This window comes from Orcinus orca, chromosome X (genome assembly GCF_937001465.1).
Source record: "Orcinus orca chromosome X, mOrcOrc1.1, whole genome shotgun sequence".
NCBI lineage: Eukaryota > Metazoa > Chordata > Mammalia > Artiodactyla > Delphinidae > Orcinus > Orcinus orca.
Window position 1 is genome coordinate 24983321 of NC_064580.1, and position 22229 is coordinate 25005549.

General features: G+C 43.8%; 1 protein-coding gene across 1 annotated transcript; it reads right to left on the reverse strand.

Moving 5' to 3' along the window:
• Nucleotides 1-6229: 6229 nt before the first annotated feature.
• LOC101276874 (melanoma-associated antigen B4-like) lies at nt 6230-7532 on the reverse strand. Its single transcript, XM_004281030.3, has one exon. It carries the CDS (start codon nt 7530-7532, stop codon nt 6423-6425), a length of 1110 nt encoding a protein of 369 aa, XP_004281078.2. The 3' UTR covers nt 6230-6422.
• Between the last annotated feature and the right edge of the window lie 14697 nt (nt 7533-22229).

Genomic DNA, 22229 nt, shown 5'->3' on the forward strand with positions numbered 1-22229 from the left:
TTTTTTAAATTGCCTGAAATACAGTTTGAAGTAGTGAGGAGACAAGTGAATTAAAGGATACTAGGTCTGCCTCAGGCCGGGAAGAGTGGAACAGTGTGGCCTCTAGACGAATTCAGACCAAGGGTCTATTCCCAGCTCTGTCACAAGTCTTGTGAACTTGAGAAAATTGCAAGTTCATCATCTGCAAAGTGAGTCTGATAAGCCCTATCTTGTAGAGCTGTTGTAATATACGTGATGTTTGTAAAGCACTTGCAACAATGGTCTTTCAAGAATGGCATTTATTACTACGATAACTATGACCCCAGACCATAATACCAACTCTTTGGGATTTTTTTCTTTAATCTCATGAGATGTCAGAAAATACGATACGCAGCACCTTTGGAATGAACAAAACTGGTTAGACACTGAAACTATGTAAAACTTCCCCATTTGTAAATATGTCATTTGAGTGTAGAGGAATCTCTCCCAGCTGGATGCTACTCAGAGGTTCTAGAATTTGCGTCAAGGACCAACAACTTCCCTCCCAGGTGCCTTTTCATCCAAACCACCCCTATTTTCATTATAATTTCACCACCACCAAAAATTGTAGCCTTCCTTTGGAGTTCCCCAGATTACACTTAAGGTAAGTAGTAGAACATCCCTTTAAGGGAGTGGCCTCTGGCCCTTTGACCCCAGTGCAAAGAGTGCTATCACAGTGGCTTCTTGACATCTCACTTCAAGGAAGTATCATCCTTGTTTCTCAGAAACTCCCTGGAGGCGATGGGATTAAAACACCTAGTTTGTGCACTGTGTTCACCTGCACTGGGACAGGAACACGGAAGCCATTTTATTCCTGCCCCGGGTGGAGATTCTCTCTGTTTTACCCACAGTCGCAAAGTAAAAATTCAGGGTAAGCTTCCATTCCAGTCTTGAGTCTGTCAACTCTGAGGCCCACCATCTAAGGGTCCCACCCTCCCCCACCACAATTCACTCGGCCTCATTTAGCCCACCATCCCGCCTAACTTAAAATCACCTCCTCAAGGGAACTGCAGTGTCCCAAAGCTCCAGACTTCCTTGCTTCAGAGCATTTACACTTGACTGCTCTCGTCTGGAACCTCCTCTCTTTCTCACCCCTTGTTGTAACTTGCCATTTATTTAGGTCTCAGAGTGTGTCTCACCATCTTGACATGGCAGCAGCTCCTAGGCTCCGAAGGTCTATGGACAGTGGCTCAGTCTTCTTTTTCTTCCCATCCCCAGTTCTGCCACGGAGGCTTCCAAAGAGTAGCTGCTCAATTAATGGTTGGGAATAAGAGTGGCAACGATAAGGATGTCTACTTTATTATTGTTTAATTTCTCTCACAATCTTGAGTAATCTAAGAAAACATCTTTCAGGTTTACAAAAAGAAGCACTAAAAGAATAAAACAAACCAAAAATGTACCACCATGTACGCTTTTTCTTTCCTTTTTTTACTTGACCCACATGATTTTACTGCCGAGTCTATTCACAGTTCCATGGAAATCCCTCTTCCATTGCTGTGTTTTCTTGTTCTAGGTCATAAAAAAAAAATGGAAGGTTTTTAAATTTGTTTTATGAAATATCAAAACTTTAACTTGTACCTGATAAAAGTAATGAATATGCGATCCATACTGTCACTGGCAGAATGGCGATTTCCTGGGCTCTTGCCCTCCCAAAGAGGAAGAATTCAGTCGAGAGGCATAGAGCAGTTTTAAGTAGCAAGAGTTCAGTTAAGCAGAGCAAAGGTACGCTCCCGAGAAAGCAGGAGAGCGGGCTGTCTGGAAACCAGAAGCAGCCCCGCGATGGGGTAGGACTGTGTTTTGTAGAGTGGTGGTCCCTCCCTGTGTCCTGTGTTATTTGACTGACAAATCGATCGACAGCTTTAGGCTATATAACTTTCCTGCTAGTATGCAGGCACTTACCCATAAGCACCCAAGCAGAACCCATGGGGTGGGGCGGGGAAGCAAAAGCCGCAATGCTAAGTTATTACAAGTGAGGCGTAATGAACCCTGGGATACCTTGAGTCACCTTGTAGGTCTTGGTGCGCCTGCGTCAACCTGTGCTGGCGGTTTTGTCTTGCTTGGTCCTGGTATGGCTGGAAACCTAGCAGTGGGTCCTTGACCACGAGAGGGAGGATCTCTGGGCATGCTGCAACCACCAGTGTCCAGGTAGGGGAGGGAAAGGCGAACCGTCCAGGATGGGGCAGGCCCGCTCGTGTGTGACTCGCTCTCCTCACCTTGGCTCTGGGCACCCTCTTCAGATCCTGGGCATGAAACCCCTGCATCACGAGAGCTCGTGGCAGGGTCTCCCTGAGGCTCCTGGCGAGTGCCAGCAGCAGGGGAGCTCGGGGGAGTACCCCGAGAAACAGAAGCGGGGGAGGAGGGCGACTCTTCTATCTCTTCTGCCGCCGCCGCCGCCTCAGTGACCTGGGAACCCTTGAGACTCTGAGTCTCCCCCCGGGCCTGGTGGCGTTTCTCGCGGGCACGGCGCTTGCTCTTCCGGCCCCAAGGCATGATGACACAGGTCAGGGCCAGCAGGCGGGAGTGTGGGCAGGAAGGCAGGCAACGAGGGCACCTGGGGGGAGGGACAAGGAGATGCTGTGAGCACCTTCAGCGGGGAGATTCCTCCCTGGCTTTAACCAAGGCCGCCTCTGCAGGGTCCTTGAGGGCACTGCCCGAGGACCCACAGGGCTCCTGTTCTCCTGCTCAGCCTGTCCCCTGAGACCCCTGTGGAGGACGGTAGAGTGAGCCTTGGGCTACAGGCTGCCAGCCTACCTGAGTGTCACTGGGGTGACAGAAGGGGCTGCCAGTGGGACCTTCCGTGTCCTAGGGCAGGGAGTCTGCTCAGTTCATCTTCAGGATCTTTAGGTGGACGGCAGCCAGGGCCTGGGCTTCCTCCCCTCCGTTGCTCTGCAGTTGACACCTCAGTGGTCCCGGGGACCCATGAGGAGGAAGTGAGTGGTGGCCCAGCTCTCCGGCCTGACAGGGGGAACACAGTGCTGACAGCTCTGTGGAGTCCTTTCTATCCTGGGATCACTGGGTCCTCAGTCCCTATTCAGTGCTCTCAGCTGGCTTCACGTAGGGCCTGGGACCCACCCTTCTGCCCTCTGATGGCTTTACCTTCAGGCTAAGGGTCTCACCTCCCTTAGACCTGATGTAAAGGAGCCTCGGCCCGACTGCCCTGTCCTGAGCCTTCAAGTGCTGAAAGCAGGGGCAAGGCTAGACTCTTTGTCGTCCCCACAGCTCAGCGGGTGGGGCATGTTCCCCTTAGTCGTCACTCAGGGTTCTCAGTTTGACTCCTGGGAAGGCCTGTGGCTCCTGTCTCTTTACCTGAGGACATGTGCTCATAGAAAGGCCCACCTTTCTCTGAGAGCCAACAGAAGAAAGTGAGGGTAGCCTGATGTCCCACGTCTACCTGTGGTCTCTGAAGGCAGGAAGCTGGGGCCGGCAGATCCAGGCCTTATTATGCTTGGCTGCGCCGGTCCTCACTCAGGCTCTTCCTCAGTTTGACTCCTGGGAAGACCTATATTTCTCCCTCTCTTCACCTATTACTGTCCCCACTTCTCTGTCACCCTGGGAGGAGTTAAGGGTTGCCTCTGCTCGGCCTGACATCTCTCCAGGCGTCTCCCAGGACTGACAGCAGGGGAGAGATGATGTGCTGCCCCCATTGTTATGGTTTTCATGCTCCACTCCAGCCTTAGGTCCTCACCCCAACTCCTAGCACAACCTGGAAATTTCCCCTGTGCTGAGTCAGCCAGCCTCGGAGCAAAGTCCTCACCACCCTGAGTCCCCAGAAGTAGAAGTCAGAGTAGGCCACGTGTAGCCACAGCTATTTCTGAGGGGCTTCTGAGGACTAACACAGAGGGCAAGATTCCCCGGGCTCCGCTCTTCTGGGGTTTGTGACCTCAATAGTCCTCACTCTGTCAGGATCTGGGACTCTCCCCTCTACTGACCTGAGTCCTCCAGAGCCGGAGGCAAGTGGGTGACACATCGAACTACCCCTGCCTGGGGCTTCCCCGGGCCGAAAGGGTGGTGGGGCTATGTGTTTGTTCCTGTCTCTTTTCGGTTGGGCGTTCCCCTTGGTCCTCACTCGGAGTCCTTACGCTGGCTCTTCCTGTGACCTAGAGAGGCCTGTGCTCTCATACTACAGCCTTTACTTCCCTGAGACCACCTAGGAGGATGTGAGGGTTGCCTCACGTGGGCATGACTGCCTGTGGTCACTCATGGCCGACAGTAAGGGAGGGATTCTGTGGCGTCCCCACTTTTATGACTTGGGTGGTTCCCTCAGCCCTCATGGTCCTCTGCTTGACTCTTGGCATGACCTGGAATTCCTCCCTGTGCTCCCCTGAGGCTGGCCCCTGGGACCAAGTGCCTCATCTACCTGAGACGCTCTAAAAGGAAAGGCGTGGGGCGCACCATGCCAACATTCCTGGATTTGCCAAGGGGAGGTATCCAGTGGCAGGGCTCTGCTCTAGGTGGAGTCCCTTTATCCTCATTTAGAGTCACTAGATTTCCAGTCTCTACTGAGTGAGGCTGTTCCCCAGAGACCAAGGCCCTCGCCTCCCCGAGACCACCCCCGGTGGAAAGAGGGGGCAGGTCAGCCAGAAAGCTTTGTCCTGGGCCTCCTGGGGCTGACCTCAGGGGCGGGACTCTGCATTCTCCTCTGTTCTGGAGTGAGTGGTCCTCTTGCTCCTCATTCAGGGTCCTCATCGTGATGCCTGACCAGACCCAGGACTCCACCCTCCACTCCCCTGAAGCTGTGCTCCTCAGAACAAAGGCATTACCTTCTTGGTAATTCTGAATTGGAAGTCAGGATGAACCAGATCTGTCCAAAGCTGTTGGGGTCTTCTGAGGAGCAGGACTTTACAAGGCCCCACTCTTCTGGAGTCAGTGGACCCTCAGTCCTAACTCTGTTTTCTTACCTTGACTTCAGGTAGCATATGGGACTCCACCCTCCCTACTGTCTGTCTGCCAGCCTCAGGCCAAGGCTTTCACCTTCCTGAGACACCAGAAGGGGAGATAAGAGACCTATTCCCTGGCTACTCCTGCCAGGGGGCCTCTGTGTGGTCCCCTTTGTTATGGGGAGTCCACTCATCGGCACCCAGTGTCCTCACCCTGAAGCAAACTAAGGCCTGTTAGGATCTCCTACTTGGGCAGAATTGGAGATGCTGCCACAAGACCAAGGAACTCACCTCCCTGAGAACCTCTCCACCCTTGCCCCGGAGGAAAAGAAGGGGTACCTTCAGACAGACAGCTCTGCGCATGGCCACACAAGGGAGAAAGCAGGGTAGACTTTGTGGGGCCCCCTTCTGTTCTAAGGTCCTCACCTTGAGTAACTATCAGAGGCTGGGACTCCTCCCTCCACTGACCTGAGGACACAGCTGTTAAACCAAGGCTTTTATGTCCCTGAGAAACTTGAAGAGTAAATGAGGAGATGCTGATCTTTTCGGGGTATCTGACATTGCATATGTAGAAGACCCCATTGTCACCGAAAATTTTTCTTTTTATTCATACCATTCACTTATTCAGCGTTACTGTTACTGTATTCCAAAACAGTGCTTTGGGAACAGGGCCCCTTTTAACCCATGAGATAAATTTTGGAGTAGTGAGAAGAAAAATGAATTAAAAGACGTAAGGTCTGGCTTAGGCTGGGAGGAGTGGAAGAGTGTAGGCTCTAGACTATTCCAGACCAGGGGACTAGACCCAGCAAGGTCACTTAATCAGTCTTGTGAACTTGAGAAATCTGCAAGTTATTCACCTGTAAAGGGAGTCTGCTAAATCCTATCCTGCGTGAATGTTGGAATGTTCTGTACTACATGTAAAGCAGTGGCATACTCATTAAGCAATATTGGGTTTTTGATGAATGGCAGTTATGATATGATTATTATGAACCCCAAAGTACCACCCTCCCATCAGAGTTTATTTTTAATCCAGTAGGTAGCAGAGAATATGCAGTGCACTAGGGCAAAAGAAACAAATACTCACAAATGAGCTAAATCAAAGTATCTTTTATTTCTACCAAAAGAAAGTTTAAACGAAGTAAGGCAAACCACGAGTTAAATGGCTTTTACTCTCTGTTTTCTCCATTTTTTGTTTCTAAATATTTTCTGTGGTCGCCTTTCACATTTCCATGAAAATCTCTATTGCAGTGCCCTGTTTTCTACTTCTGGATCATACAGAAAATATAGATGGTTCGTTTTACTGTTACATATACCAAAACTGTAACTTTAGAACTCTTTAAACAGCAATAAATATGCAAGCAATGTCATTCACGAATTCATATTCTTAAGAAAACACACTATCTATTACAAGAAAAAAAATTTGAAAAAACCTAAATCAATCAATCAATAATATATAGAAGTTACTAGTTTAAAACAGGAAGATAAATAAGATCTATACTTTGTTCCCTCCACCCCTACTACTCTGCACTATTTAGGAGCCTGACTGCTCTCTTCCAAAACAAAGTAAGCAATCTGCCCGCGGCCTCCCCCACTACATTTGGGGCAGATGTGGACCTTGGCCCTGGAAGGGGCTCTGCCCGCAGCAACAGCTGCAGCCCTGGCCGCGACTCTCACTCTTGCTCTCTCTTCCTCATCTTTCAGAGCCTCCTCATAGAGATCTGGTGAGGCACTGGGGACGGTACCAATGATCTTGGCCACAAACTCCAGCACTTTCATCTTGCTGGTTTCAGCGTGGGCTCTCGGGCCCCACAGGAACTCATAGCGCGGAGGATCGCTGTCGGGCACCTGGCAGTAGGTGAGGTACTTCTGCATCACGAAATCTTTCCTGATGAACCTACTGGGCTCCCCAAAGATCAAGTGCCTCCTCCCAGCATAGAAACCCAACGCATTGAGGAATTCCCAGAGCTCCTCTTCGGTGGCACGGTTGCCCTTCGTGAAGATCGCGCCCAGGACAGTCATCAGGAGACCGGATGTGGGCAGCCCCGACTCATCACTTGGACTTCCCTCGCTGGGGAGGGCCATCTTGCTGATGAGGGCGTAGGAGTGATTGCTGGGGTCAACATCCTTCACCTCGAGGCCAAAGACCACCTCCATGATCTCAGAGGCTCTGCTGAGGATCTCAGGGAAGTGCTTCTGGTACTTCCTGTTGATAGCCTTCAGCAGTGCTGCCTGCGGGATGGGCTCCTTCGTCTTGTACTTCTCAAGCAGGAACTGCACCAACTTTCTGACCTTCCTGGTCAGAGGATCTCTGCAACTGCTGTGAATGGAAGGTGCTGCTTGGGAGGTACCTGCACTTTTCTCATCTTTGCTCTGGGCACCCTCTTCAGATCCTGGGCATGAAAGCCCTTCATCACGAGAGCTCGTGGCTGGGTCTCCCTGAGGCTCCTGGCGAGTGCCAGCAGCAGGGGAGCTCGGGGGAGTGCCCGGAGAAACAGAAGCGGGGGAGGAGGGCGACTCTTCTATCTCTTCTGCCGCCGCCGCCTCAGTGGCCTGGGCACCCTTGAGACTCTGAGTCTCCCCCCGGGCCTGGTGGCGTTTCTCGCGGGCACGGCGCTTGCTCTTCCGGCCCCGAGGCATGATGACACAGGTCAGGGCCAGCAGGCGGGAGTGTGGGCAGGAAGGCAGGCAACGAGGGCACCTGGGGGAGGGACAAGGAGATGCTGTGAGCACCTTCAGCGGGGAGATTCCTCCCTGGCTTTAACCAAGGCCGCCTCTGCAGGGTCCTTGAGGGCACTGCCCAAGGACCCACAGGGCTCCTGTTCTCCTGCTCAGCCTGTCACCTGAGACCCCTGTGGAGGACGGTAGAGTGAGCCTTGGGCCACAGCCAGCCAGCCCTGCCTGGGCGGTACTGGGGTGACAGTGGGGGCTGGCAGGGGAGGTAGGTCTCCATGGTTCCCATTCAGAGTCAGGATGACAGTTGGTGGCAAGACTCCCTCACCCCCCCATCCCCTCTGTTGCTCTGAAGTTGACACCACCATCTTCCATGACACCCAGGAGGAGGAAAGGAGGGAGCGTTCAGCCCACCACCGAAGGGTCCTGGGACCCTCCCTTCTGCTGCCTGGTGGCTGCCCCTTCAGAACAAAGCTCTAACCTCCCTCGGACCTGGCAGAGGAAATTACGGGCAGTCTCAACCTGACAGTCCTTTTTTGGGAGTCTAAGGGTTGACAGGAGGGGACGGGCCATATTCTCTCTTGTCCCTTCTCTTCGGGGTGGGTGACTCCCTCAGTCCTCACTCGGGGTCCTCCCTGGACGGCCGGTGCAGCCTGGAGCTCCTCTCTTGCCCCGAGGGCCATCTGCTCGCACCAGTGCCGGCACCTCCTTGAGTCTCATTCGGAGGCAGTGAGGGTGACCACGCGGCCGCACGTGGCAGAGTTTTACCAGGCCTGCAGCGTGCGGCAGACAGGTCGAGGCCCTGTGGCTGGCGGCCCCACTGGCCCTCACTCAAGGGCTTGGGCTGACTCTTGGGAGTGCTTAGGGACGCGCCTTCTGCTGGCCTGCACCTCCCCTCTCAGACAGCAGCCCTCCCTCCTCCGTGTGTGGCCAGAAGGAAGCGGCTGACAACAGGGGAGGGGCTCTGAGGTGCCCTTGCGACGGGGAGGACGGTCCTCGCCCTGACTCCTCCCGTGCCCTGGAAATCCTCCCTCTGCTGACCTGCGGCCAGCCCCTCAGGACAAGGCCCCCTCCTCCCTGGGCCTCCCGCGTCTGTCCGTCCGTCCGCGTTCGCACTGAGGGAGCCCCTCAGTCTTTAGACCTGCCCAGAGGCTCCCAGGCCGACGTCAGGGGCGGGGTCCGCGTGGCCGCCATTCTGGGGTGTGGAGCCCCTTGGTCCCCACGAGGGTCCCGTCCTTCACGCCACAGGGCCTGGGGCGCTCCCTGTACTGAGCTAAGCCAGGGTCCACCAGCCTCAGAGCGAGGCCTTCCTTGCCCGAGACCCCGCGGGGGAAGCGGATGGACTTTGGGCCTAATAGCCAGGCCCGAGCCTCTGGGGCCGAGAGCAGGGGCGCGGTGGGCGGGGCCTGTGTGGCCGTGGGCGGGGCCTGTGTGGCCGCCTCTTTTCGGAGGGAATGGGGATTGGGGGTGTCGGGGGCGTGTCCCCACACTTCTAACTGGGGTCACCTCACACCTTGACACCTGACGAGACGTGGCACTCCTCTTGCGGCTCACCGTCGCCGGACGTCAGCTCTCAAAAATGGCCTCGCCCCCACAGCGCGGCTCAGAGGACGTGACTTCCGGTCATGCGCATCTGGGCTCCAGGAGGACGGCAGGGGCGGGGCAGAGGGGGTGGGCGGTGGGGGGTGCTTCTGGGGGAGCTTCCCGCAGACCTGGCACGAGGGCCTTTCATTGACTCTTGGCAGGTCCTGGGACTTTTCCCTCTGCTGAGCTGAGTCAGCAGGCATCACACCTTGGTTCTCATTTCTGTCGGCACCCCCAGCCGGAAGTATCTGGGACCCTGAGCCTCACAGCCATGCCTGGGTCCCCCGAGACTGACAGTGAGGGCTCTTTGGGGCCCCCTCTTCTATGGCGGATGCTGCTCTCAATCCTCTCTCAGTGTCTTCTCTTGACTCCCTGTAGGTGCTGGGCTACCTCCCGTCTGCTGACCTGAGGCCAAGGCCTCACATCAAAGACATCAACTCCCTGAGACTGCTGGTGTGAAGTGCAGGCACATCTCATCTGGACTCTTCTGCCTGGAGCCTCCCAGACATGGCTGCTGCAGGTAAGATGAGCTGAGGGGAAAGGAGGCGAGACTCTCTTCTGTGGTTTGGAGCCCGTCAGGTCTCACTCAAGGTCCTCACATTGACTGCCGGCAGGGCCTGCGATTCTTTCCTTCTCTGGTATGAATCCATCCCTGTCCCCAGCCATGCCCCACAGAATCCCAGAGGAGTTAGTGAAGGGGCGCCTTAGCCTGCCAGTTCCCACTGTGGTCTCTCTTTGTTGACAGCAGGGGCATTGCCCAAAAGTTCAGAAATGAATTTCTGTCCTTTTGTACAACTACTGTGTTACTTGCTTTTCTCTTTTAGTCCGTGTGCGATGGTCTATTAAGATGATCACTTAAAAAGGCCAGTTGTCATGCACTAAGAAAGTTTCAGGTGGTTATTTCACAGCCTGTGGACCATGCTGCCACATCCAGCCCAATCTTTGGTGTCCCATGCTCCTGGCATGCGGGCTCTGAAATGCTGCCTCAGATTCCTTCAGTGAAGCAGTAGAGATTCATGGTCCCAGAGCACAGTGGAAGAATCAAGGGCTCAACGTTATAGGCTTTTCTCTAGTCAATCCTGTCATCTGCCTCTCTTGCAGGCTACAGACCTGTGTCGATTTCAGGGCATCCCCCTACCTGCCCACACTCAGGTTCTAGTTCAACACAGCCTTAGTCTCTCCCAGGGGGTTCTCATTTATTTTGTTTTGTTGTTGCTGGTATTGTTCTTTCATTCTCCCTTTTATAGTTTCTCCAGTATCGAGTTTAGTAAACAGCAGCCCAATTCTGGTAGCCATCTTGGAAACTACATATGAGGCAGTGTATTAGCATGCTCAGGCTCCCGTAGCAAAATACCACAGGCTGGATTTCTTAACAACAGAAATTTATTTTCTCACAGTTCTAGAGGCTAGTAGTTCCCGATAGAGGTGCTGGCCGACTCAATTTCTGGTAAGAGCTCTCCTCCTGGCTTTTTGCTATGTCCTCACAGGGCCTCTTCTCTGTAAATACACAGAAAGAGAATGATATCTGGTGTCATTTCCTCTTCCTGTAAGGACATCAGCCTTATTGGATTAGCGCCCCACCCTTATGACTTCATTTAATCTTAATAACCTCCCTAAAGACCCTGTCTCCAAATACAGTAACAGTGGTGGATTAGGGCTTCAGCATATGAATTTGTGGGGAGTGGGGAGGGCACAATTCAGTCCATACCAGGTAATAAATCTGTAAATAATTTAAGGAGAAGTGGCATATTTACAATATTCTTTTCCCCATGAATAAACATAGTGTACTTCTTTATTTATTTGGGATTTCTTTTTCTATCAGTACATTTTTATAGTTGCCTACAAAAAGATCATGTACATTTTTGTTAAGTTTCCTTTTAAGTAAGTTTTGGATGCTGCTGCTGTTGTTATGGGAGTATTTTCTATTAATTATTCTAATTAGCTATTGCTTTTGTGTGGTTAGGCTCCTGATTTTGGTATAGTAATCTTATATACAACAGCTTTTGGAGTCTCTTGTTCATTTGAGTATTTTGTGCACTGGTTCCTTGGGATTTTCTAATTAGAGGGTTATATTGTTGCCATTTATTATCTCTGTCTTTTCAATATTCCTTCCTCTTATTTATTTCAATATTCTTATTCCTCTAGTTATGTATTCCTGTCCACTTTTAAACAGTAGATACAGTACCATAATATCTGTGTCTTTGTCCTGACTTTGATGGGAATGCTTCTAACATTTCACATTTATCTAAGTTTGCTGTAGATTTTAGGAAATGAAAATTCTCTTCAAATGTTATTTTACTAAAGGCTTTTAACCATGGTGTTAAGTATTTTTTCAAAGGCTTTTTCTACACCCCTGGACGTGATCAAATACATTTTATTCTCTAATCTATTAATATAGAGAAAGTCCAGTTGACAATTTTTTGTAATGTTATAATATCTTTGCATTTCTTGAAGTCAGCCTCTTTACTCACTGCTGTATTGGATATGCCATGAATTTATTTAGGATAGATGCCTCTACATAAGTGAGCTTAGCTCAAGTGATTTTTTTTCTTGGGGTGTCATTATTTGGTCTCTGTATGAAGGTCAGCACACCTATTAAAATGAGTTTAGCAATTTCTCATCAACAGATTATTGGAGAAAGAAAATGTGGTATAAAGATATGATATTTATAATGAACATTTTCACTAGAGAAATTATTAATGTTATACAACCGTTCAGAGAAGAGTAAAATGAACCCAATATACCTGACACTCAGAATCAACAATCATTAATAGTTAGAGGTTAAACATAATAGTTAGTGGTAAATATTGATCCAGTTAGCATTTGTTAGGTTTTTACTTTACAGATTTTTAAATTTCCAGACAAGGAATTTAAATAAATTTGAGTACTATTTTAAGAGCTCTAATAGGAAAAATAGACAATATGCAAGACTAAATAAGTAATGTTATTAGAGAGAAGGAAAGTATAAGAAAGAATCAAAACTAAATGCTAGAAATCAAAAATACAGTAAGAGAATTGAAAAAATACCTTTGACAGGCTCATTAGTAGATGTGACACATGTGAGGAAACAATCAGTGAATCTGAAGATAGGTGAATTGCACCTCCTCAGTTGAATCAAAAAGAGAAACAAAGAACAAAATAATTAACAGAACACCCAAAAACCATGGGGCAATATCAAAAGGTGTAATATACAGATAATTCCAATGCCAGACAGAGAAGAATGGGGGTAGAAATACATTTGAAACAATAGGCCAAGGACTTTCTAACATTAATGACAGACACCAAAGCATAGATCCAGACAGCTCAGAGAACACCAAGATAAATACCAAAACAAACAAACAAACTATACCTGGGCATATCGTATTCACACTGCAGAAAACCAAAGGCAAAGACAACATTTTGAAGAAAGTTGGGGGCGGGGAGAGACACGTCTCCTAAAGAGGAAAAAAAATAAAGATTATAGCAAACTCCTCATCAGAAAGCATGCAAGCAAGAAGAGAGTGAAGTGAAATCCTTAAAATGTTGAAAGAAAAAGTATCAACTAGAATTCTGTATCCAACAAAATTAAAAAAAAAAGAGAGAGAGAAGGGGAAATAAAGACTTTCTCAGTCAAACAGACAGACAAAAAAACCCGGAGTCAATTCATTGCCTCATAGGCCTCATAGTAGATCTACTGTGCAAGAAATGTTAAAATAAATTCATTATGTGGAAAGAAAATGATATAGATCAGAAACTCGGATGAGTATAAAAAAGGAAAAGCATCAGAGAAGGAATAAATGGAGATAAAATGAAATCCTTAAATTTTGTCATTCTTAATTAATTTAAAAATGTTTGTTTTAAGCAGCAATAGTAACAATGGACTAAGTGATTGTAGCACATGGACAAGTAAAATAACGAGAGCAATGTCACAAGAGACAGGAGGGAATTAGAAATCCTCTGTTATAAAGAATCGGCACTACATGTGAAACAATATGATATTACTTGAAGGTGGACTAAGATTATTTAGAAATGTGTATTGTAAACCCTAGGAAAGCCAGTGAAGAGGTTAAAGAAAAGTATGAACAATATATCAAGAAAAGAGATAAAATAGAATCATATAAAATGCTCAGTTAATACCAGAGAGCATAAAAAAGGATATAAAAAAGAGCAAATGCAACAAATAGAAAACAGTTACACAAATAGTAGATTTTAATAAAACTATTGATATATCAATAATCACTTTAAATGTGAATACTCTAAATACACGAGTTAGAAGGCAGAAATTGTCACAGTGGTTAAAAAATAAATTAAAAAAGACTCAACTATATGCTATCTATGAGAAACCCATTTGTGTATCAAGACTCTGATAGGTTAAAAGCAAAAGGATGAGAGATTTTAGTACAGTGAAACTCTTCTATACGATACTGTAATGGTGGATACATAACATTATGCATCTGTCAAAGTCTACAACACAGAGAATGACCCTAATGTAAACTATGGACTTTAGTTAATGATAATATATTAATATTAGTTTATTAATTGTGACAAATGTACCACACTTAATGCAAGATGTCAGTAATAGGGAAAACTGTGTGTGTGTGTGTCAGGGTGGGGGTATATGGGAACTAGTGCTTTCGGCTCAATATTTCTGTAAGTCTAAAACTGCTCTAAAAATAATGTCTATTAATTAAAACAAGAGCAAGGGAAATTCACATACATGGTAGACACATAACCAGCTTACTGTAATTGGAATAAATCTATATTGTAATTGAACTAAAGCACTCAAGCAAGAGTCAGCTACAGAAAAAGAAGGAGTCTTTAGATGATGTGATGGATTATCTTGTTAAGAACATACCTCTAAACTGTCTGGTAGATTTCTTTTATCTTCAGCTGACCAAATCTCAGAATGCTGAGAACCAAGGTGCAGGGCAAGACAGGGCCAGCCAAGAAGCTTAGCAACCTGAGCACAAATCACGTTAAACTTGTTCCTTTCACCAGTACATGGTGCAGCCAGCCAGATGACACCTTCTGTTACGCTGAAATTAACCTGTTAGGCAAATCTGTATTGAGGAAGCAGGAAGCTAGAAAATGCACCCTTACTTGTGGTCATTTTCAGCTGAATAAAGAACTTTAAGGTTTCTGACATTAACAGATAAATTCTTTTGTTTACTTGGCTGGTGAAAAAAAGAATGGTAGACTTGTCAGAGCCTAGCTAGAACTAACTAAAAGTTCAAGTGCACTTATGGTCTCTTGTGGCCATTGTGTTGCTACTGTTAATGTACGCTTCTATTAAATAGAAACACATTCATGGGGGCTGTGGTATGAACTAGTATCTGCTCTGATTTTGTTTGAATGGGACTCATCACTGGTTTGTCTCATGATGCATGCTTGTCTAACTTTATTTTAATTTCTTGTATCTCAGTTAGGCATTTCACCTTTGAATTCAACAAAATGCACTTCAGAGTAGACTGCTTAAAAAGAAGTAGAGGGATAGAGACAGATATACCATGATAAAAGTAGTCAAAAAAAGCTAAAGTAGCTATATAAATTTCAGCCAAAGCAGATTTCAGAACAAGGAATAATATCAGGGATGTGAAGAGACATTATGTAATAATAAAAGGATCAATTATCTGAGAATGTATTACAACCCCAAACATATATGCACCTAACAACAGAGCATCACAATACATGAGGCAAAAACTGATTGAACTGAAAGAAGAAATATACAGTCATAGTTGCAGGCATCAACACTTCTGTGTCAGTAATTGATAGATGAAGAAGTCAGAACATCATTACAAATATATAGATGGCATGAGCAATCCTAACAATCAGCTTGACCTAATTGACATCATACACTACTCCATCCAACAACAACAGCAGAATATACATTCTTCTCAAGCTTACATGTGACATTCACCAAGCTAGACCAACTTTTGTTTTTCTTTCTTTTTTAAAATTGTTAAAAAATTTTTATTGGAGTATAGTTGATTTACAATGTTGTGTTAGTTTCAGGTCTACAACAAAGTGAATCTGTTATATATATACATGTATCCACTCTTTTTTAGCTTCTTTTCCCATATAGACCATTACAGAGTATTGAGTAGAGTTCCCTGTGCTATACAGTATACACACTACTATACATAAAATAGATAACTAATAAGGGCCTACTGTATACACCACATTTTCATCCATATCTCTGTCCATAAAATACCATTAAACACACCTTAACAAATTTAAAAGAATACAAATCATACAAAATATGTTCTCAGATCACAGCAGACATTAGAAATCAATAACAGAAATATATCTGGAAAGTTCCCAAATACTTATAACTTAAACAATACACTTATAAATAATTCATAAATCAAAGATTTCTTCTTTAAAATTTATATCAAAGATTTCTTCTTTAAAATTAAAATTTCTCTTGAAATCTAAAAATTTCTTGAAATAAGTGAAAATGAAAATACAGATTACCAGAATTTGTGGATTGCTACTAAACTACTGCCTAGAGAGAAATTTAGAGGATTAAATGCAAATATTAGAAAAAAAAGAAAGCTCTGATGCAAATAACCTAAGAGCCCACCTTAGGAAACTAGAGAAAAAAGAGCAAATTAAACGTAAAATGAGCAGAAGAAAGGAAATAATAAAAAATAATTATAAATAAATGAAATTTTAAAATAAGAAAACAGTAGAGAAAATCCATAAAATCCTCAATGACATCAATAAACTTGGTAAGTCACTAGCCAGGATAACCAAGAAAGAAAATAGAGAAGACATCAGCTACCAATATCAGGAATAAAAGAGGGATCACCACTCTGGATCCCAGAGACATTAAAAGGATTTTTGTCAAAATGGAATGTTATGAACGGCTCTATGTCTACAAATTTGATAAAGATGAAATGGATTAGCTCCTTGAAAGGCACAAACTACCTAAACTCATTTAAATTGAAATAGTCTGAAGAGCCTTACACCTATGAAAGAAATTTAATTAATAGTTAAAAACCTTCTAAATAGAGGAATCTTTAGGCCCAGATAGTTTCATTGATGAATTCCATTAAATATTTAAGGATGAAATAATACAAATCATGTGCAATCTTTTTCAGAAAATAGAAGAAGAGAGAAGCACTCTGTTTTTTTTATGAGGCCAGCATCACCCTAAGCCCAAAGCCAGATAAATATATTACTGGAGAGGAAAACTACAGACAAATATCTCTTATGAACATAGACAAAAAAATCCTTAACAAAATAGTAGCAAATGGAATTCAGCTGTATGTAAAAGGAGTAATACATTATTACCAAGTAGGGCTCATTTCCAGAATTCAAGCCTAATATAACATTTATAAATCAATTAGTGATTTTATCAGAATAATAGACTGAATAAGTAAAATGTTATCATACCAATAGATGTAGAAAAATAATTTGAAATTTTTAATACCCATTTAGGATAAAAACTTTAAAAAGTAGGTTTAGAAGGGAATTTCTGTAACCTGATAAAGGGTACATAAAACCTAGAGCTAACCTTATACCTAATAATGAGGGAGTGAATGCTTTCCCCCTAAGACTGGAAATGAAACAAAGATGTCCTCTCATTACTCCAGTTCAATATCATGATGGAAGTCCTATCCAGTGCAAGACAAACAATAACAAATAGATAAAAGGTATACAGAGGGCTTCCCTGGTGGCGCAGTGGTTGAGAGTCCGCCTGCCGATGCGGGGGACACGGGTTTGTGCCCCGGTCTGGGAAGATCCCACATGCCACGGAGCGGCTGGGCCCGTGAGCCATGACCGCTGAGCCTGCACACGTCCGGAGCCTGTGCTCCACAACGGGAGAGGCCACAACAGTGAGAGGCCCGCGTACCACACACACACACAAAAAAGGTATACAGATAGGAAAGGGATAAATTACAATTATATACTTTTTGCACAGGAAATGATTGTCTATGTAGAAAACCACAAAGAATCTATAAAGAAAGCCTCCTGGACCTAATAACAGTATAATTGCTTTACCATATACCAGCAATTAACAATTGAAATTAGAAGTTTAAAAAAGCAAAAACATTTACCAATGCAAAAAAATGAAATACTTAACTATAAATCTAACAAAATATATACCAAATCGATTTGTGGAAAACTACAAGACACTTACCAAGAGGATCTAAATGAATGGAGAAATATTCTCTGTTAATGAATTGATAGACTCACCATTATTAAGATGTGAATTATTTCTAACTTAATCTATACATTTAATGCAGTCCCAATCAAAATCCCAGTAACTTATTTGTAGAAATTTAAAAAAACCTGATTCTAATATTTATATGAAGTGGCAAAGGTCCTAGAAGACCCCACACAATGTTGAAAAAGAAGAATGAAGTTTGAAGACTCACAGTACCCTATTTCAAGGCTTAAAATAAAGCTGTAGTAATCAAGACAGCATAGTATTGGTGAAATAGACAAATAGATCATTGAACCAGAGAATTGAGATCCCAGAAATAGTCCCACACAAATATAGTCAACTAACTTTCGACAAAGGTACAAAGGCAAATATCAATAAATGAAAAATAATTTTTTTCACCAAGCAGTGCTAGAGCAATGGATGTTCATATGGGAAAAAATGAACTTAGTCACAAACCTCACACCTTACACAAAAATTAACTGAAAATAGAGTATATATCTAAATGTAAACTGCAAAACTATGTAACTTCTGGAAGAAAATACAGGAGAAAATCTATGACTTTGGATGTGGTGATGAGTTTTAGATACAATAGCAAAAGCACAATATATAAAAGAAAAAAACTTATAAGTTGGACTTTATTAAAATTAAAAAGTTTTGCTCTGTGAAAGATACTGTTAAGAGAATGAAAAACTAAGCCATAGATTGAGAGAAAATATTTGCAAATCACATATCTGATAAATTACTTGTATTTGAATGTACAAAGAACTCCTAAAACTCAACAATAATAAAACAAGGAACCAGTAGTGGTTTAAATGGTGTCTCTAAAAAGAGACTTTTGAAACCTATGAATGTGACCTTATTTGGAAAAAGTCTTTGTAGATATAATTAAGTTAAAGATCTCAAGATGTGATCATCCTGGATTAAGGATGATCTACCCAAGGACAGGTCCCATAAGAGAAAGAGGAAGAATTGAGACACAGACATAGAGGGGAAAGGCATGTGAATATGGAGGTGTAGGCAGAGATTGGGGAGATGTATTTACAAGCCAAGGAACATCCAAGAATTGCTGGGTAGTTACCAGAAGGTAGAAGAAAGGTCTGGAAATGGATCTTCCCTTAGAGCCTCCAGAAGGAACCAACTCTTTTGACAGCTTGATTTCAGACTTCTGGCCTTCATAACTGTGAGAGAATAAACTCCTTTTGTTGTAAGCCTCCCAGTTTGTGTTATTACAGATGTTCTACAAAAATAATACATTACCTTATTTTAAAAGTGGACAAAAGATCTCAACAAATATCTCACAAAAGAAGATAGACAGATGATAAATGGACATGTGAAAGGATGCACAACACAATTTGGCACTAAGGAAATGCAAGTTAAAACAACAATTTTTTTTTTTTTTTTTTTTTTTTGGCGGTACACGGGCCTCTCACTGTTGTGGCCTCTCCCGTTGCGGAGCACAGGCTCCGGACGTGCAGACTCAGCGGCCATGGCTCACAGGCCCAGCCGCTCCGCGGCATGTGGGATCTTCCCGGACGGGGGCACGAACCCGTGTCCTCTGCATCGGCAGGCGGACTCTCAACCACTGCGCCACCAGGGAAGCCCAAAACAACAATTTTTTACCAGTGCACACCTACTGAAAGGCTAGCAAGGATTCATTTGGATCTCTCACACATTGATGTTGAAAATGCAAAATGATGCAGCTATTTTGGAAACAGGTTAGTGGTTTCTTAAAAAGCTAAACATGTTTTTCTGATACAATCCAGAAATTGTGCTCCTGTTTATCCAATTGAATTGAAAACTTAATGTCAACACAAATAACTGTATATAAATGCTTATAGCAGCATTATCCATAATTACCTTACCAAAAACCAAGATGCCTTTAATAGGTGAGTGAATAAATAATCTGTGGTACATACATACAATGGAATACTACTCAGCAATAAAAAGTAATAAACTATCAACTCCTAATTCACGGGATAACATGGATGAACCTTAAATGCATATTGCTAAGCAAAAGAGGCCAGTCTGAAAATACTGCATACTATATGATTCCATTTGTAAGATATCCTGGAAAAGACAACAACAGAGACAAAAAACAGGCCAGTAGTTTCTAGACGTTTTTTTGTCAGGGGGGAAGTGGTTGAACAAATGAAGTACAGGGGATTTTTTAGGATAGTAAAACTATCTTTATGATATTGTAAGGATGGATATGAGACACTATGCATTTTTTAAATCCCACAGAACATTAGAGAACAAAGAGTGAACCTTAACGTATGCAAATAAAAAATCAATTCAGAGATCTAGGTATCCCAGGATGGAATGCAGACTATGACCAAAAAAAAAAAAAATCTAGCTGTTTACAAACGTATGCAATAACATCAATGAAGAGTATGGGGAAAAGGAGTGCTGACCTAAGTAACTTTGGAAATGAGTGGATACTGTAAGACTAAAGAAAAAAGGAACTGTATATAGATACTGTATTCTAGTTGGTAAGGTTCTTAGAAGAGTATGGGCTAACAATCTGAAATCAATATACGTGTATACTGGGATTGAGTAAATAAGTATACGGATAGTTGGAGCCAATTTTCTCACAAAGGTAAGCAGGGGGGAAGGCTAGAATGAATCAACGTGATACTAGATTAGAGTTGGAGACATCAGTATGACTCATGTGTACCTTAATATAGATACAAATGGACAGATGTATAAATAATTATAGATATATATGGGTACATGGGCTAGTATACAGACATTTTCTAAGCTCTATCTTCTGAGAGGGCTTAAAAGCAACAAGACTCTAATAGCAAGGGAACAACATGAGTGGGAAAATAAACCTAATACTGTATTATAACCCAAAGTATAAAATAAATACCCATGAGTCTACATTGCTATATATAAGTGACTGAATGAATAAATAAATCAGAGAGAATAGAAAAATCTTATGTAGAGAATAATTCCAAATAATTTATATAGCTACTCCACCCTCAAGGAGGCGGGGCATAACTCCCCACCCCTTAAGTGGGCTGAACATAGTGACTTCTTTCCAAAGGGTACTGTATGGAAAGGAGGAGGAAAGAGTAACTGTACAGCGGAGAAACTTGACAAACATTACCTTAGGTAGGTGAACAAGGTGATATCATCAGTTGTTAAGTCATGTTGATAGTGTGCCCTTGATATAATGTGATGAAAATGGCACTTTATTCCTGAGGCCTTCCTCTTAAGAACCCATAATGCCAGTCTAATCATGAGAAAAATATCAAAGACATCCCGATAGAGGGGACCTTCTGCAAAATACTTGACAAATACTCCCCCAAATTGTCAAGATCATCAAAAATAAGGAAAGTCTGATAAACTGTCACAGTCTAGAAGAGCCTAAGAGAAGTGATGTCTAAATGCAATGTGCTATTGTGGGTGGGATCTTGGTCCAGAAAAAGGACATTAGGAAAAAAATGAAGGAAAACTGAATGAAGTATGGACTCTTGCTACTAGTAAGGTATCAATATTGGTTCAATAGTTGTGACAAATTTATCATACTAATGTAAGATATTAAGAATAGGGGAGAGTGAGTGCTGTGTATAAGGGAACTCTCTGTACTACCTTTGCAACTTTTCTGTAATTAGAAAACTATTGAAAATGTTGAGAATAGCTAACACAGAATTTAATTTTAATGTTTAATTCAATCAATCTGGAGTTATTACAACAACTTGGACATCACATATCAACTCCAGTCATTTTTTTAATTTATTTTTTTTTACAGTAGGTCCTTGTTGGTTATCTATTTTAAGCATAGCAGTGTGTACATGTCAATCCCAAACTCCCAATCTGCACCATTTGCAATGATTCTCTCCACCCAGTCTGCAAAATGTTTACATACCTGGTGCCAGCTGCCTACCCCAGAGAGTATCTGGTGACAACATAGACTACCGAATACACGTTTGCCTTATGGCTGCAAAGAACTCAGGAACCAAGGGAGGCAGTCTAAGGTGGGGATAGCATCTAGGTTATTTTTTAATGTTCTAGCCCCAACTTCAGTGCTGGAAGGGCTCTGTACACAGAAGAAATAGCTTTTGTCATCAGGCATCAAGAGAGCTTTCAGCCCTGGTACACTGGCAAGGATGCACAGAACCACCAGAGTAGTGAAGAGATGTAGGTTTCCCAGAATTCATTAATATTATCACTGCCTGACAGGGGGGGAGCTATCTATACTCTGCCTGACTGACAGTGAGCAGGGGAGATTCTAAGGTAGGGAGGGGTATCAGGCAAGCCTCTGGTCCTTTCATCCAGTAGATCTACCCACTCAGATGGCTTTACAACTTTAAGCTGGTAATGATTCATAGATTTTCTAAGCTTTTTCATGGAAGTTGGCCAGGACCCTCCAAGATTCCCCATGTTCTGTCCTTCTGTTTCCTTTTCCACTATCTGCCGAACTCTGAATTCAGAACCCTGACTGCCAGCCTGCCCTGGGCTATCAGGACTTGGTTTAGTATGTGGCCTCTCTCATGGATTCTGGAAATTTCTTTACCCCCCAGGCCTCCTGGTGCTCCTTACTAGTTGAGGATATCCTGTCTAGACTCTTCCTGGAGATCTAGTCATTCTAACCAAATCCTTGCTTCTTAAAGTAATTGAAAAGAATCTTATTGACATAGAGTTTTAAAACATGTACCCAGAGATATCCCAGTACTCAAGATACCTTACAAAAATTCTGCTTTGTATGGATGAGGAATTAATTAATGAGGAATTATTTTTTGAGTAAAATAATTAGAAAATCGAAATACAAAATAAAATAACATTGAGGATATATATTCACATAAAAGATTGATCAACATTTAAAGTTTATCAAATAAAATGCTTGTGAGTTTATGATATTTATATACATTAATATGTGAGAGTAGAAATTGGTACAGTACTATTGAAACAGAATAGCAGTGATA

Coding starts and splice junctions, on each gene's coding strand:
- LOC101276874 (XM_004281030.3), bottom strand. CDS start 7,532: ATGCCTCGGGGCCGGAAGAGCAAGCGCCGTGCCCGCGAGAAACGCCAC.